The sequence below is a fragment of the Artemia sp. Qi Xiang Cuo genome, chromosome 20, assembly GCF_049724085.1.
Source record: "Artemia sp. Qi Xiang Cuo chromosome 20, ASM4972408v1, whole genome shotgun sequence".
NCBI lineage: Eukaryota > Metazoa > Arthropoda > Branchiopoda > Anostraca > Artemiidae > Artemia > Artemia sp. Qi Xiang Cuo.
This window is the reverse complement of record NC_142813.1, coordinates 6,702,769-6,719,148: the sequence shown is the minus strand read 5'-3', so window position 1 is coordinate 6,719,148 and position 16,380 is coordinate 6,702,769. Positions and strand designations below refer to the sequence as shown.

General features: G+C 34.4%; 1 protein-coding gene across 1 annotated transcript in view; it reads right to left on the bottom strand.

Annotated features, from left to right (window-relative positions):
• The window catches only part of lap (phosphatidylinositol-binding clathrin assembly protein lap), a 144,196-nt gene that overhangs the window by 91,440 nt on the left and 36,376 nt on the right, over positions 1-16,380 (bottom strand). Inside the window, exons 7-8 of the mRNA XM_089105819.1 lie at positions 5,941-6,149; positions 2,907-3,013 (exon numbers count right to left, since the gene is read on the bottom strand). Coding sequence (XP_088961945.1) covers positions 2,907-3,013; positions 5,941-6,149 — 316 coding nt within the window. The remainder of the gene's footprint in view (positions 1-2,906; positions 3,014-5,940; positions 6,150-16,380) is intronic.

The window sequence follows — 16,380 nt, the reverse complement described above, 5'->3', positions numbered from 1 at the left end:
TTGGTATTAGAATAAGGTTCCTTCTGAGGATATAATTTATGACTTACAAAATTGTGTCAAAATAATTATATCTCAGAAAAAATAAAACATATAATCATTGAGACAGTAAAAGTACTGATTAACTTTGTAAAATACTCATCAAGCATTTTACTAGGTAAGGGGGGGGGGTAGGTATTTCCATAAGTAGGCTAGATATTGTAAAATACCTGAGCTACCCTAGATAATTTTTATTGGTATTATTTTGTTTTTGGCACGGGGGGGGATACATTTTGCCCAATCCCCTCCCAGAAAACCCTTTGACACTCCCAAAAACATTCTAGGAGTTAGCACTTGTAGGCATAAATAATAAATTTTTGTTTAGGCATAAATTAATAAACTTTTGTGAGGCATAAATTAATAAACTTCTCAAGGAAGGGCAGTGGAACTTAAAAATCAAAAACAAATAGACAAACATGAAAATAAAAATTACAGTGTGAAAAAAGATTACATAAGAAATAATGAAGAAATAACTGTTGTGGTTTGTTAGCGGCCAATAATGACTAAACGATTCCAAAAAGAAGACAATATGTCTATTTTTTTTTATTTTTAAGTTCCACTGCCCTTCCTTGAGAAGTTTATTAATTTATGCCTCACAAAAGTTTATTAATTTATGCCTAAACAAAAAACAGTGGCCAATAATATATCTGCTACTGCCACAGAAACCAAACCGAGTAACTGCCATTTTGCCACTCTCGCCACTCGACTCTACATCTAAAATAGACATATTGTCTTCTTTTTGGAATCGTTTAGTCATTTTTTAAGGTACTTTATTTTATAATGCTGCCATAAAAAATGATTATTTGTAAAATTAATAACAAATATAATAATAAATACAAGATGACATATCTGCCACTATGTGTTGTAAGTTTCACTGAGATATCCGTCAAAAACACCTGTCATTAAAAGAGACTAGGCCACGCTTGATCAGTGGCCAATAATATATCTGCTACTGCTATTTTTTTAGAAACCAAACCGAGTAACTCTATACTAAACGTAATTAAGCAGATTTTCTATATAAAAAAAACATAAAAAAACTAACAAATTACGATCTTATACCTAAAAAGATCAGAAATATATCAGTGCTTCTTCAGAGACAATTGGGTTCTCCGAAATATGCCACAAAATTAACGTTATCAAGAATTGAAAATGTTTTATACCGTGTAAACGTCCGTGCGTTTACGGACGTTCATTCCCAGGAAGACTACGATTTTCTATACAACAAGATCTGAAATCTGTCAGTGCTTCCACTAAACTTGAGTTTTTCAGAAACTTTATGTTATAACAAAAACTAAAAAAAAATTGTTTTGCGTTAACATCCGCGTTAACGCGGGGTTTTGAATGTACAAAAATAAATAAAAAGAAACAAAAAAAATCGAAAAAACCACAACAGCAAAAGGTGCTTTTATTTTTCGAAGTCCTTTATTTTATCTATTTCTGGTTCTTCTTAATTATACAAAAATGAAAAAAAATAAAATAATATTTTAAATTAAAAAAAAAAAAAAATTGAATAAAAAAAGAAATAAAAAAAATGAAAATGAAATTTGAAATTAAAAAAAAACGAAATTTGAATAAAAAAAAGAAATAAAAAAAATAATGAAAAAAACCACACACTCCCATCAACAGCAAAAGTGCTTTTATTTTTAAAATTATTTTGGTTTTGTCTATTTCAGGTTCGTTTTTTTATTTCGCTTTGAATATTTTAATTCACTCTCTACTTCGATTCTCACTGAAGATGGCTGACTCGAGGTCTTGGTCAAAACGTATGCCTCCGATCCGATCACTGTTGCCCTCCGATCCCTAGACTCTTAAAAAGGGCTCTATAAATTCAGATTTATAATCGGATGAGCGCCCTCCAAAGTTTACACGATCATCCCTTCTAACCAAACTTTCTGGTTTTCATTACTGAAGCATTTTCCTCGTTCATTTGACCTACGTTGCTTCCTTCCGACAGGTTTAGCCAGTTTATCCAGTTAAAAAAAGATTTTTTTAAAACCCAACAAAAAATTGTTAACTCGGACGCTATATTTTTTTTTGGGGGGGGATCAAAGGGAGTAGCACCTCCCTTGAGGATACTGCATAGCTCAAGCCTATTCTATTGGGGCCAAGCGGATTCTGGAAGGTAAGCCTAAACAATTTTTTAAAGTCAGATTTTAAAAATACAACGATTTTTTAAAAATATAACCAATTTATTTTAAGTCAGATGTTAAAAATATAACGTAAAATATATTTTCCAGGAAAGTGTCCTCTTTTTTTAAATATCAGGCATGGATAGAATGTCTGCCTGAGAGACGTGATATTCATGACTTCCGTCTTAAATTGTCCCCTTCCCCTAATTCTTGAAAAATATTTTTCTAGTACTTTCATCGAAGTGAAAGAAAATCAGCCTCATAGATTTTGGGAAATATTTCTTTTTCGTCACTTCAAGTTTTTTAAATGAAAAGGTAACCTGCCCCCCCCCCCAAAAAAAAAGATTAATATGCTAGGATTTCCCTAGAAGAGTTGTCTAGATATAGTTTTAAATACTCGTTTGAGCGACTGTATAACAAACAAGAAACTGTGTGAAAAATCGGGTCCAATCCCACAGTCCACTTGTATAATGAAAGAACCTTTAAGACGGCTCTGTCACGTTTGACGGGTGAAGGGATCTGTTCCACCAACAATTGTTCTATTTAATCATCTAGCTGGGACCAGATGTCAGTCCGAATTGGCAAGTTAAAAGAAGGAGTACAAAGTAGAAGAAAAGAAGATTCCAAGAAGAGGAGGAAGAAAAGAAATTCAAGCGCTAAATCAAACGTAAATAGACGAATAAGTAAATACAAATAACTGAATGAAGAAAAATTACACACAAATATAAAAACAAATAGTACCTCTGCCACTTTGAGGAACTCGGCCACTCTGTCCATTCGAACTAAGAACTTCTTATAACAGTCTAAAGCATCTCGGCACTGTTTTTTGTTCATATCAAAATATTTTTCTGCAAAAAGAAAATTAACATTTTTTATTCGCTCTTAAAATTTGTTCTTACTTTTTTTGAAAGCTACAGAAGCCCTGTATAAACAAAAAGGCCATAATTGGCCATAAAAAGGTCAAAGGTGATCAGGAAAGTATGACTTAATCTGTCATAAAAAGTTGTAATGATTGGCATGTACTAATGAGTTTTTTTACGGAAAATTGTCATTACTTGAAATTAATACAAAACTAGTCATATTTAGCTTTTTTTCAACAAAACGTAAAACTTCGACAATTAAAGATATCCCATTTTCACCAAATACAGGAGGGAGAGGCTTATATTAAATATAATTTATAATATTTTCAATAATCCATATTAATTACTTCTAATTTAAATTCTTTGTTAAATTTCTGTGTTTTCTTAAGTCTTGGTTGGGGATCCTTAGTAGATACCTCCTCTTTACATTTACATTTACATACATCAATTAACACTCGAAAGTATGAAGTCCCTTTTTCCAACTAATAAGATGAGATAAATTAGTCCAACAACAAATATCATCCCCCCCCCACCGTGAGGCTTTATGGCCAAATATATGGCCGAAAATAAAAAGCAAAAGATCGGGTTAAATCTAACAAGAGATACCCCCCCCCCCTTCCAAACCATCCGACCCTTTGAAGGGTCAAAAAGAAACCCATAAATATACAATTTTTATCCAGACTAGAGTTTACAATTAATACGCAATTCGAAAAGAGAACGATAAAACAATATGTTCCCTATTATTAAAAATATATTCCACAGTCAAATCAGCATCTGAATATTTTGCGGAGGTAAGCTGTATTAGTTGAATAAATTCCGAAGGTAGGTTATGCAAAGGTGAGTAATATTTTCCGAAGGTATGTTATGTTAGCTGAACATTTTACGAAGTAAGTTACGTGAAGGTAAGTAATATTTTCCGGATGTGATATGTTAGCTGAATACTTTCCGAAGGTAGGTTATGTGATCGTAGGTAATATTTTCGAAGGTAAGCTATATTAGCTGAATATTTTTCAAAGGAATATTTTTCAAAGCTAAGTTATGTGAAGGTAAGTAATATTTTCTAAAGGTAAGTTGTGCTAGCTGAATATTTTCCGAATGTAAGTTATGTGAAGGTAAGTAATATTTTCCAAAAGTAAATTATGCTAGCAGAATATTTTCTGAAAGTAAGTTATGTGAAGGTAAGTAATATCTTCCGCAGGTAAGTTATGTGAAGGTAATTAATATTTTCCGCAAGTAAGTTATGTGAAGGTAAATGGTAGTTCCTAAGGTAAGTTATGTTACCTGACTATTTTTCCAAGGTAAGTTATGATAAGGTAAGTAATATACTCTGAAGGTAAGCTATGTGAAGGTAAGTAATATTTTTCGATGGCAAGTTATATTGGCTGAATATTATCGAAGGTATATTTTCCAAAGGTAAGTTATGTGAAGGTAATATTTTCCGAAGGTAAGTAATATTTTCAGAAGGTAAATTATGTTAGCTGAATATTTTCCAAAGGTAACTTTTGTGAAGGAAGTAACATTTTCCGAAGGTAAGTTACGTTAGTTGAACACTTTCCGAGGGCACATTTTCCGAATGTAATTTATGTCACGGAAAGTAATTTTTCCGAAGATAAATTATGCGAAGGTAAAATATATTTTCCGAATGGGGCGAATTTACTCCGGGGCGTGGCGACTTCAATAGAACATAAGAGACAGGTGAAGCGTATGGAAAATACAAAAAAATATGGGAAGCACCATTTCAAATTGCGATGAAAAGTTGGGAGGCGACAGAACCACAAACACATGCCTGAGCCTTGCGTCAAATTTGCAGATAAACTACAGTATACTCTTTTTTGTCCAAGAAACTTCCTTTTTTATCGTGGGGGGGATTCAATAAAAACACAATAACGGGGCGAATTATATGGTTTCTTCTATAAAGAAAAGTACATTAAAAATCGTGAAAGTCTCGGTATGTTGGTAGAAGGAGACAGAATCAAAGCCCCTTAGATATTTTCCTAAGCCGCGTTTTCAGGCTCAGCGGGTTTGAACACGGGTTGTTCTAGTCTAGTTTCAAGTTTCTAGTTTTTTGTCTAGTTTTTTCTAGTTTCAGCGGGTTCGAAGCTTCAACCCCGTGTTTGATGCACTAGATGCACTGCTGCACAACGCTTGATGCACTAGACGCGAACAACCCGTGTTTAAAGACGGGTTGTTCACGGATCAGCGGGTTCAGATAGTGCATTAAGCGTTGTGCATCAGTGCATCTAGTGTATCAAACACAGGGTTGAAGCTTCGAACCCGCTGAAACTAGAAAAAAGTAGACAAGAAACCTAGAAACTTGAAACTAGACGAGAACAACTCGTGTTCGAACCCGCTGAGCCTGAAAACGCGGCTCTAGGCTTTACGTCCAATTTAGTAGAAATTTTACCCCAAAGTAGTCTTTTTGCCTTAAAGAACTTCTCTGTGCTCCATAAGGGAGGTACTTCAGTACAAATACAAGAACGTAACAAATTATGTGGGAAATTCCCCCAAGACCTTGGAAATCGTAAAAGCTTCGATTTTTTAAGGAGGGTACAGAGCCAGAGCTCAAGGACATATACCCAAACCTTGAGTCGAATTTTGAAGAAAATTCTCCCCAAGTAAGGTTTTTTTTAGAACTTCTTTTTGATCGGGAAGGGAAGATACTTCAATAAAAACGGTGTGAATTTTGGTAGCGGAAAAAGTTTCCCCGAAAAATACTGGAGATCGCCAAAGTTTCAACATTTTGGAGGGAGGACATAGAGCCAGTCCCCCCCCCCCCACAAAAAAACACCTCTGAGCTTAGCGCCTAATTTTATAGGTATTTCAAACAAGTAAATAAACTTTTTTTGCCTTCCAGCTTTTTTCCACACAAATCATTGATAGTTAAAATGAATTATTTATAACAATGACTGACTTACCTAATAAATTAATAATACCATCGTTATAGCAAGCAAATAATCGGATTAAATCTCTAAACAGGTACATGAAAGCTGTGTTGACAACGCTGTTCGTTAAGTCGTTAGCTGTAGCATCAAATGCTAAGAGAGCATCCAATTGATTTTGCAAAATTGGCAGCGTTTTCAGCAGCTTATCTGTTGGCATCGTCCGCAAAGTACCGTCTTCTTTCCTAACCGAATTCAGATAAAAAAAAAATGAATGAAGCTTTATGGTATACAAAATAGATCTTTTTAAAGCCAAGAAGTTTTTAGCAATCAAAAAATATATTAAATGAAATATACACTATATACACTAAAAATATAAAAATCATGGACAGCACAATGGCGCTACCTAACTAAAGGCTGATATGGCGTCAATGTATAATTTTTTTCACCAGGCCATTTCGTATAAAAAGTCATAAAAACCTTGGCGGGTGCTCATTCAATTGGAAAATGAAAGTTCCAGTGCCATTTTTAAGAGTCAAACATGACTAGAGGACAACCAGCCCCCATCCCACGCCATCTTCTCTCCACCCCTCTCCACTCCCAAAGACATCCGATAAAACTTGAGCCGTTTTGTTCAAAATAGTCAAAAGGACAAGTAACTATGCGTCCGAAGATGCCATGACCCCCCCCCCCCCACAGACAATGAGGCACGGGCTGTAAATCATGTAAGCTGACTATTGTTTACATATAGGTTTTGTTACTGGGAAAGTGGGACATGTTTGATCCTAAGCTTCCAAAAATGCGAAGGGTATTGAAGTGAAACTTTCGGGGAACGTTGAACTAAATCAAAACAGACTATGTGCATGCAGGTTGGGAAAGGGCATATCTGCAATATCGCAGAAACGGCTCAGGGTATTAAGTTTAAAATGTTAGGACACGCTGAGAGGAATGCTGACCTACATCAAAAGACGCTTTGTGCTTCCAGGTTGTCAAAAGGGCGTATCTGCAATATCTGGATGATGACTAAGGGTATTCAGTTGATAAATTCGGGGAATGTTGAGGGTGATGTTGAACTAAATCAACAGACACGAAGTGCATCCAGGCTGTCAAAATGACGTATCTGCAATACTTCGGGAAGGGCTAAGGGTAGTAGGTTGAAACTTTCAAAGAATACTGGGAAGGGCGATGAACTAAATCAAAAGACCTTATGTTGGTCCATGTTGTGAAAAGGGCGTATCTGCAATATTTAAGGAAAGGCTAACGGAATAAAGTTGAAACTTTCAGAGCATATTGGGATAAAACAAAACACACTATGTGCTTCCAGGCTGTTAAGGGCTTATCTGCAACATATCAAATTGTTTGATATGTTGCTCTCTTAGCATCAAATGCTAAGAGAGCATCCAATTGATTTTGCAAAATTGGCAGCGTTTTCAGCAGCTTATCTGTTGGCATCGTCCGCAAAGTACCGTCTTCTTTCCTAACCGAATTCAGATAAAAAAAAAATGAATGAAGCTTTATTGTATACAAAATAGATCTTTTTAAAGCCAAGAAGTTTTTAGCAATCAAAAAATATATTAAATGAAATATACACTATATACACTAAAAATATAAAAATCATGGACAGCACAATGGCGCTACCTAACTAAAGGCTGATATGGCGTCAATGTATAATTTTTTTCACCAGGCCATTTCGTATAAAAAGTCATAAAAACCTTGGCGGGTGCTCATTCAATTGGAAAATGAAAGTTCCAGTGCCATTTTTAAAAGTCAAACATGACTAGAGGACAACCAGCCCCCATCCCACGCAATCTTCTCTCCACCCCTCTCCACTCCCAAAGACATCCGATAAAACTTGAGCCGTTTTGTTCAAAATAGTCAAAAGGACAAGTAACTATGCGTCCGAAGATGCCATGACCCCCCCCCCCACAGACAATGAGGCACGGGCTGTAAATCATGTAAGCTGACTATTGTTTACATATAGGTTTTGTTACTGGGAAAGTGGGACATGTTTGATCCTAAGCTTCCAAAAATGCTAAGGGTATTGAAGTGAAACTTTCGGGGAACGTTGAACTAAATCAAAACAGACTATGTGCATGCAGGTTGGGAAAGGGCATATCTGCAATATCGCAGAAACGGCTCAGGGTATTAAGTTTAAAATGTTAGGACACGCTGAGAGGAATGCTGACCTACATCAAAAGACGCTTTGTGCTTCCAGGTTGTCAAAAGGGCGTATCTGCAATATCTGGATGATGACTAAGGGTATTCAGTTGATAAATTCGGGGAATGTTGAGGGTGATGTTGAGCTAAATCAACAGACACGAAGTGCATCCAGGCTGTCAAAATGACGTATCTGCAATACTTCGGGAAGGGCTAAGGGTAGTAGGTTGAAACTTTCAAGGAATACTGGGAAGGGGCGATGAACTAAATCAAAAGACCTTATGTGGGTCCATGTTGTGAAAAGGGCGTATCTGCAATATTTAAGGAAAGGCTAACGGAATAAAGTTGAAACTTTCAGAGCATATTGGGATAAAACAAAACACACTATGTGCTTCCAGGCTGTTAAGGGCTTATCTGCAACATATCATGAAAGGGGCTAAGGATATTAACTTATAACTTTCAAGGAATTCAGAGGTGGGTACTGAACAAAATCAAAAGGCACTATGTACATCAAGGTCACCCAAAGATCGTATTTGCAATATCTCAGAATGGCTCAGGGTATTAAATCGGAACTTTCAGGGAAAGTTAAGGGCTTATTGAACTAAATAAAAAGACACTGTGCATCCAGATTGTCAAAAGTGCGTATCTGCAATATCTCAGGAACGGCTAAGGGTATTAAGAAGAAATGTTCAGGGAGAGTTGAGGCGGATGTTGACCTATATCAAGAGACCATCAGTTCGTATGGGTTGTCAAAAAGACCTATATACTATTTCTCAGGAACGACTACGTATATTAAGCCAAACCTTTAACGGAATTTTGAACTAAATCCGAAGAAATTGTGTCCATCCAGATTATCAAAATGACATATTTAAAATATTTCAGGAACGTTTAAGAGTATAAAATAACAGCTTATGGTGCCCATCTGAAACTTCGATGGAATATTGGATTGGATGATCATGTAGATTTTAAATTACAAATTGGGGGGGGGGGAGAGAAGTTAATCAAGGACGTAAAATGCAGTTGTATTGATACTTCGTACATTTTTTTTATGTAGATCTTATTGAAAAATTCAGGCCGTGAAGCCACCTGAAATAAGTTTAAGAACTTCAACGGGAAAGAAATCTAGTTACACTGATTCTTGATGTCCTATTTTAGTTTTTAACCAGCAAATCAGGGCATTTTTAAATAAAAGAGTTCAAAATTGTACTTGTCTTAAACATATAAGCAGTTAAAACAAAATGCAACACAATTAGATTTTTTAGGGGCGGTTCCAGGGGGTGTCAACGCCCCCCAAGATTTTCGCCCCCATTTCGTCTTTTTCTTTAAATAAACTTCTCATTTTATTGGTCCCTTGTCCTACTGCCCCCTCCCCCTTCAAAAAAAAGATTTTGCTCTAAATCCGCCTTTGAGATTTTTATAAAGAATTGGTCGATTAATGTGTTTATACTCAAGGGTGTAACGGGATGGGGGTCAGAATAGCTTCAGTCCTACGAAATGCCAAAAATTATGCAGATTTTCAATCCATTTACTTGAATAATATTCCCCTATCCATTCATCCAAAGCTGTGTAGTATAACTATTATTAGAATTTGTTGCAAAATTTTGTCCGAAACATAAATGGATTTTTCAGGAGAAAAACCAAAAATACCTTTACACACATTCCTTTGACTAACCAATAAAAAAATTAATTAAAAAGGAACAAAATTAATAAAAAAAAGAATTTTACACAAAAAAATATTTTGAAAGAAAAGTAAAGAGCAACACTAAAGGAAAGACGAACAGAAATGAAGTCAAATAATTATTCAAGCTTAAAACGCACATACTTCCCTATCAATAGATAAATTAAACAATAACCGAATCACCAAATCACCAAAGAGGATTATGGGCAGCGCCCACTACGCCATTTAAAGATATGAGCATAATCTGCGCTTTAGTGAAAACAAAAAAAAAGTAATTAAAACGTTTTGTCTTTTGTAACGCTGATAAATCCAGAATTGCAGAAAATTTGAAGAAAGAATCATTATATTAAAAGGTCAATTTTCACTTGTTCGTTCTTTTCAGTGTTCTTGGTTATTATGTTTTTATCTTGTGACAAATAAAACACTTATTGAAATAAAAATTGTTTTCAGAAAAAACGCAAACGACGCTCTGGTCTTTAGAACAGCTAGAGAGCGTTAGCCCTACCCCAATTTGTGGTGATCTATGTTCGTTTTACGTTTGACTTAATTATTGGCTATATCTTTTGTTTGTTTTTGGGTTTCATTTATTTATTTAATATTGACACCTTGAATTATTACTTGATTTTATTTCGATAATTGTGCCTGGTTTGTTCAAGATTAGTGGATGGTCAGGTTCGATAACTGTGTTCGAATTGTCGGTATCAGTATCAGGTTCGATATTATTGATAATCAGGTTCAATATCTCGAAGTTCATTATGATTATCAGGTTCGATATTTCGATAATTGTGTCTAGTTTCATCAAGCTTATTGGATGGCCATTTCACATGAATATGGTTAATGTTAGACCCCGGCGCCGCACCAGCGGATCGACCGAACGCCGCCGACGAGAGGCCCGGTTGACCACCGCAGAAGTGTCGCTATGCCGCCGGTGCGCCGCGGGAGCGCCACGGCCGACAGAGGTGGCGGCGTTCGGCTGACTTTATATTAATTTTGCGGCAATTCTTTGTTGCGTCAACCGCAAAGTCGGAGCTTTTCTTTCTCGTGGGGTTTATTATTTCAATTTTCCTGATTAGAAATCAAGCAGGGCTTGCACTATCCCGAATTTTCGGGCATTTCCCCAAAAATCTATGCGTCACCCCGAAAAAAAATTGGCTCCCAGAATCCCTGAAAATCACGCAATCACGGTGCCACCCGTGGCGATTTATCACCAGTGACTTTCCCTGCCAAACATTACTTTGCATACGATAATTCTTCGCTACCCTCTTGTTCGTTAATTTTCGTCTCTTTTGTTACTTTGCATAAAAACCAGACAGATGCAATCTGCAATTGCAAATATTTCAATATACACAGTACTTCATATGTTTACAAAAAAAAGTATCTTCTTTATGAAATGAGTTTAAATAATTACGAATGCAGTTTCCCAATTGCTATTTCTTACATCATTCGTAGTCAAGAATTTTATTTTCAAGTTGAATAGAATTATAGAACGCATTCACTACTATACAGCTTCAGCCTTCAGTTGGACTTTGAAATTGATAGCCGACAGATTGTTTCTACAGCTGAATTGTAAGTTTGCAGAGTTTTTTTTTTCTTTTGCTGTTTTTAGATAAGATTTTCTTAATGTTTAATACTCAATTTTTGAACGCCTGATGGATCAAAGAAAATACAATCTTCTTTCTGAAAAAATTTTACCCTCCCCCCCCCCAAAAAAAAATAATCAACTAATGAGAAAAAATTTTGCTATAGACTAAGCTATTGTACAATGTTGGGGAATTAAAGATTGAAACGGAAGTTACCACAAAATAATTATTAATAAAAAAATTGTAAATTATTGCCTATAGGGGGGGGGGGGGGATCGAAGGCTGTCATTTTTAAATGATAATAGCTCATTTTTTTATTGAAAGCAGGGATGCCAAAAAGATAATTATTTTTTTCATTTAAGGTGGAGACGGAAGAAAATGATATAAAATTCCCTGGGAAACCATTGAAATATTTTGAAAGACCCAGGACCCCCACTGGGCCTTGTTCATTGTCTTGGATAGTTTGCGATTTCTCATAGGCTACTGGCCTAATTTGGCTTTTGTGTGTGCTCCCTTTTAATTAGATTCTTTGGATCTTATTGAATGCCATGGCGACCCTATGACTCAGATTTCCAATAATTTGAGGTATATCTGAATAATTTCGACATTTCTGTTGTTGTCTTTCTACTCCTTTTCTCATACCCTCAATATATTTTTTCAAGGAACACTAAGCTGTTAAACGTTATTTTGCGTGTTTGCTTGAACCATATAGTGACCTAGTTAATTATTAAGTAAATTATTTTTTTAATGTAAAGCTGAGACTGTATCATATCAAGGTGGTATCCAGAGGGGGGGGGTAGGGAGGTATTAAATTTAAATGATAATATCTCGAATTTGTTTTCATTGAAAGCAAGGATCCCAAAAAGTTATTTTTTTTTTAATTTAAAACAGAGACAGCATCTTATCAAGGTGGTATCCAGAGGGGGGGAGGGGGTAGGGAGCTATCATATTTAAATGATAATACCTCGATTTTTTTTTTTTTTTGAAAGCAGGGATGCCAATAAGTTAATTATTTTTTTTTGTTTAAAGCAGAGACGGTATCTTATCAATATGGTATCCAGAGGGGGGGCATAGGTAGTTTTTATATTTAGATAAGATATAAGATAAAATAATTATTTCAAAAAACGTCTATCACAAGCCCCGAAGAACCGAATTCACATTTCGGAGTCATAAAACCAAAAAATAAAAAATCATAGAAAAAGCACAAAAACTAAAAAAACTGGCAAACCATTGGCAAAAACAACAATATCCGAATGGCAAAACCATTCGTTAGTCAACGACAAAAAAAAAAATTAAGAGGCAAAATGTCAGAAACTGAAAAAGGTAAAAACTAAAAAAGAGTAAAATAAAATTAACGTTAAAAAGATATAGAAGATAATATATAAAAGGGGGGAGGAAACAAAAAAAATCGAAGGAACAAAAAACTGGGGTTTCACCAGTACCAAAGAGAGAGAGAGAGAAAAAAGGAAAACTAGCGGTTTATTTTATCCGTACTAAAGGGTACAAAGGTTTTTTCATACCTGGAGGTCAAGCAACGGATAGGGGACAAGATAGGAACGGGTTAAGCAACAGCACGTGGCAGGCGGTGTCTGAATGGGGAGTGTCTTTTGAGGAAAATGTTTTCCGTGCGAGGATTTATTATTGCATTTTTGCAAAACGGAGACACAACGTTCCTCTCCTGTGCTCAAGAGTTTCTAACTTGGCGTTTTTTAGAAGGAGCGAGTATGGTACCTTACCTTCTTTAATAATTATTCTCAGGGCTCTTTTTTGAATGGATTCAATTATTTCTGATTCATCACGGGAGATACCAGGATGCCAAACTGCACAAGCATATTCAAGATGCGGTCGGACAAAAGAAGTATAGATTCGTAAGGAATGGGAGGGGGAGACATTAAATTTATTCAAGAGCTTAAGGAGAGACATGAAAGCATTAACTTTATGGACAATATCTTTAACGTGAATATCCCACTTTAAATTAGAGGAAATTGTTACACCAAGTAATTTAAAGGAAGAACAGAAATATCTGGGGGGATAGGGATGAGGAAAAGGGGTGATGTTTTAAGGAAACATATTGGCATTATCATAATTTAGAGGGGTTTACTCTCATGTCTATGTCTGCAGCGTCATCTGCAATATCATTGAGAATGCTCATAGGGACCCCCCAACCCTAGAACAAAAATCCTTGGGGAAGGCTATCCCTGGGATAAGACCTTGGGGAAGGCTAAAAAAAATTGTCACCTCAGTTGGCGTGTTTTGTCGGCCACGCCCAGTGGACCTATTAGTTTTTCATATTTTATTTGGTTTTGAAGACAGTTTAAAGTGTCTTTTTTTCAAACATATCTAACTTCCAAACTAAGTTTTATTTTGCATTATTTTTATTATATTATAGGCTATATTTATGCTTTGCCATATATTATATTTCTTATTTCATAATCTGCAAATATTCGGGATTTTGCAGAGCTAAGAGCTGACTGTGCTAAAATTTGCCCGTCTAATATTCCCTTACGGCTTTGCCTAGACATTATTTAAATAAGGGTGGCAAGAGACTTTACAGCAAATTCTCGATTTTGTTATCATCTTCAAGAAAAAAAAACAAAAAAAAAACAAAACGTGGAATTGAGCTAGGAGATACTTGAAAAAGTCCAATCAGTTTAGGATTTTAATTAATAAGAACATTATTGAAAGAAATAGGGATTTTTCGAAGAATAGCACCACGTTATGGAATTACAGGCAGCCTTTATTTTTGTTAATTTTAAAGCACAGCGAGATATGTTCTTTCTTAGAAAAAATCAAGACATATCATTTTATTTCATCAATTGCATTTTAGATTTCATTAATTGCAATGGGATTTTTAAAATAAAGTAAGGTAAGGCATGAGAGATTTTGGAATCAGTAACTAAACTGCTGTCACATCGATGATAGATGCAAAATTACTTTGGCACACAAAATCCTATTAAGGTCAATTCCAAACAGTCGTGATCCCTTTGTGTCAGCAAGTGAAATGGTTAAAACACCCTTATTGAAGCTATTACATCAACACAGTCATTGTTGCCAATTGCTGTCTATCAGTTTTTCAAGCTGTCTTTTGTCCAATTATAAGGTTTTTATCACATAGGTAATCGTATTGGCTTTGATAAAAGCCTCTTTCTATTCAAATTGAAATTTCTAGATAAGGATTTTTAAGTCAAGAATAATTGGACAGTAAGGAACCCCCCCCCCCATGCCATAAAAACTTGAAACTTTTTGCTATCAAAAAAGAACAAAAATTAATTGAAAAAAACTTTCCGAAAAATAAGTTTTTCAAAGAAAAGTAAAGGCTATTTTAAACTTAAGCTCAGGAGATACAAATACTTGTTAAAATTCAAACTCAAAACGACCAGAAATTACTATTAAAGAATAAATGGACCCAAAACGAACAGAAATTAAATAAACAATCATAGCAAAAAACATACAACAAGTAATAATATAAATGAATAAATAGATCTTAAAGCGAGTAATGCTTAGATTGAATATGAAAATCAAGCTTAAAACAAAAAAAATTTTACTATTAAAGTATAAATGAAACTTAAAACGAACAGAAATTAAATAAAACAATCAATGCGAACAAACATACAATATATATTAATGTATATTAATATAGTATAATATATATTAATAGTAATACAATATATATTAATAAATCTTAAAACGAGTGAAACTTAAATTGAATATGCAAATCAAGTTTGAATCGAATCAAAATAACTACAAACAAGAGTTTGGGTATCGCCTCACTGCAGAAGCCTAAAACGTACTGCGTCATTGGCGCTTTACTGAAAACGAATTATATTACAAATGTTTTCTTTTGTACTTAATACTGAAAATAAATATTAAAATTACAGCAAAATTTTGAACTGATGAGTTTTCAGCAATTAATATCATTCCGCATAAATCATTACGATGCGTTTGTCAGCCCCTACCAAAATTCGCAATGACATTAGAATCTTCTCCGACTAATAAACTTTGATTATAGTTCCCTTCCTCAACGGCAAGATCATCAAGTATTACGCACCATCGGCGTTTTCCAGAAATTAAACTTCTTGTATATTACAAATTTATTCTTTTATACTTCTTACAGCATTGAAAATTAAAATAAAAATTACAGTGAAAAAAATCTTGAACTGATCAATCTTCCAACAATTAATATCATTATATATCTAATACTCAATTTGATTTTGTTTATACTTTCCAAGACTGTTCAAGACTCATACAGTTGCGCCAATGACGCAGTAGGTTTTAGGCTTCTGCAGTGAGGCGATACCCAAACTCTTGTTTGTAGTTATTTTGATTCGATTCAAACTTGATTTGCATATTCAATTTAAGTTTCACTCGTTTTAAGATTTATTTATTCATTAACATTAATACATATTGTATGTTTGTTCGCATTGATTGTTTATTTAATTTCTGTCGTTTTAAGATTCATTTATACTTTAATAGCAAAATATTTTTTTTTCGTTTTAAGCTTGATTTTCATATTCAATCTAAGCATTACTCGCTTTAAGATCTATTTATTCATTTATATTATTACTTGTTGTATGTTTTTTGCTATTATTGTTCATTTAATTTCTGTTCGTTTTGGGTTCCATTAATTCTTTAATAGTAATTTCTGGTCGTTTTGAGTTTGAATTAACAGGCATTTGTATCTCCTGAGCTTAAGTTTAAAATGGCCTTTACTTTTCTTGAAAAACCTATTTTTCGGAAAGTTTTTTTAAATAATTACATTTAAAACGGATGAGCTTTTCATTTTTTACCCAAGAAAATAGCTGGTACTTCATTTTTCTTCATACCGAATAAACCATTAATATAAGTGGTTTTTGTTTCATTGTAATTGAAGGGTTCTCATGTGAAGTGTTCATCATGTATTTTTCAATTTGATAAATTTACTCCTTTTAGATGCAGTTTATAATTTAGCTGATATTAGGTTTTTATGAGTTTATAATTTGGAATGAACCCCAAAAGAAAAAAATGAATAATATCCAAAAGAGCAGTCAAAAGCAATAAAAAAAGCAGCAGCTCTGCCTTAGC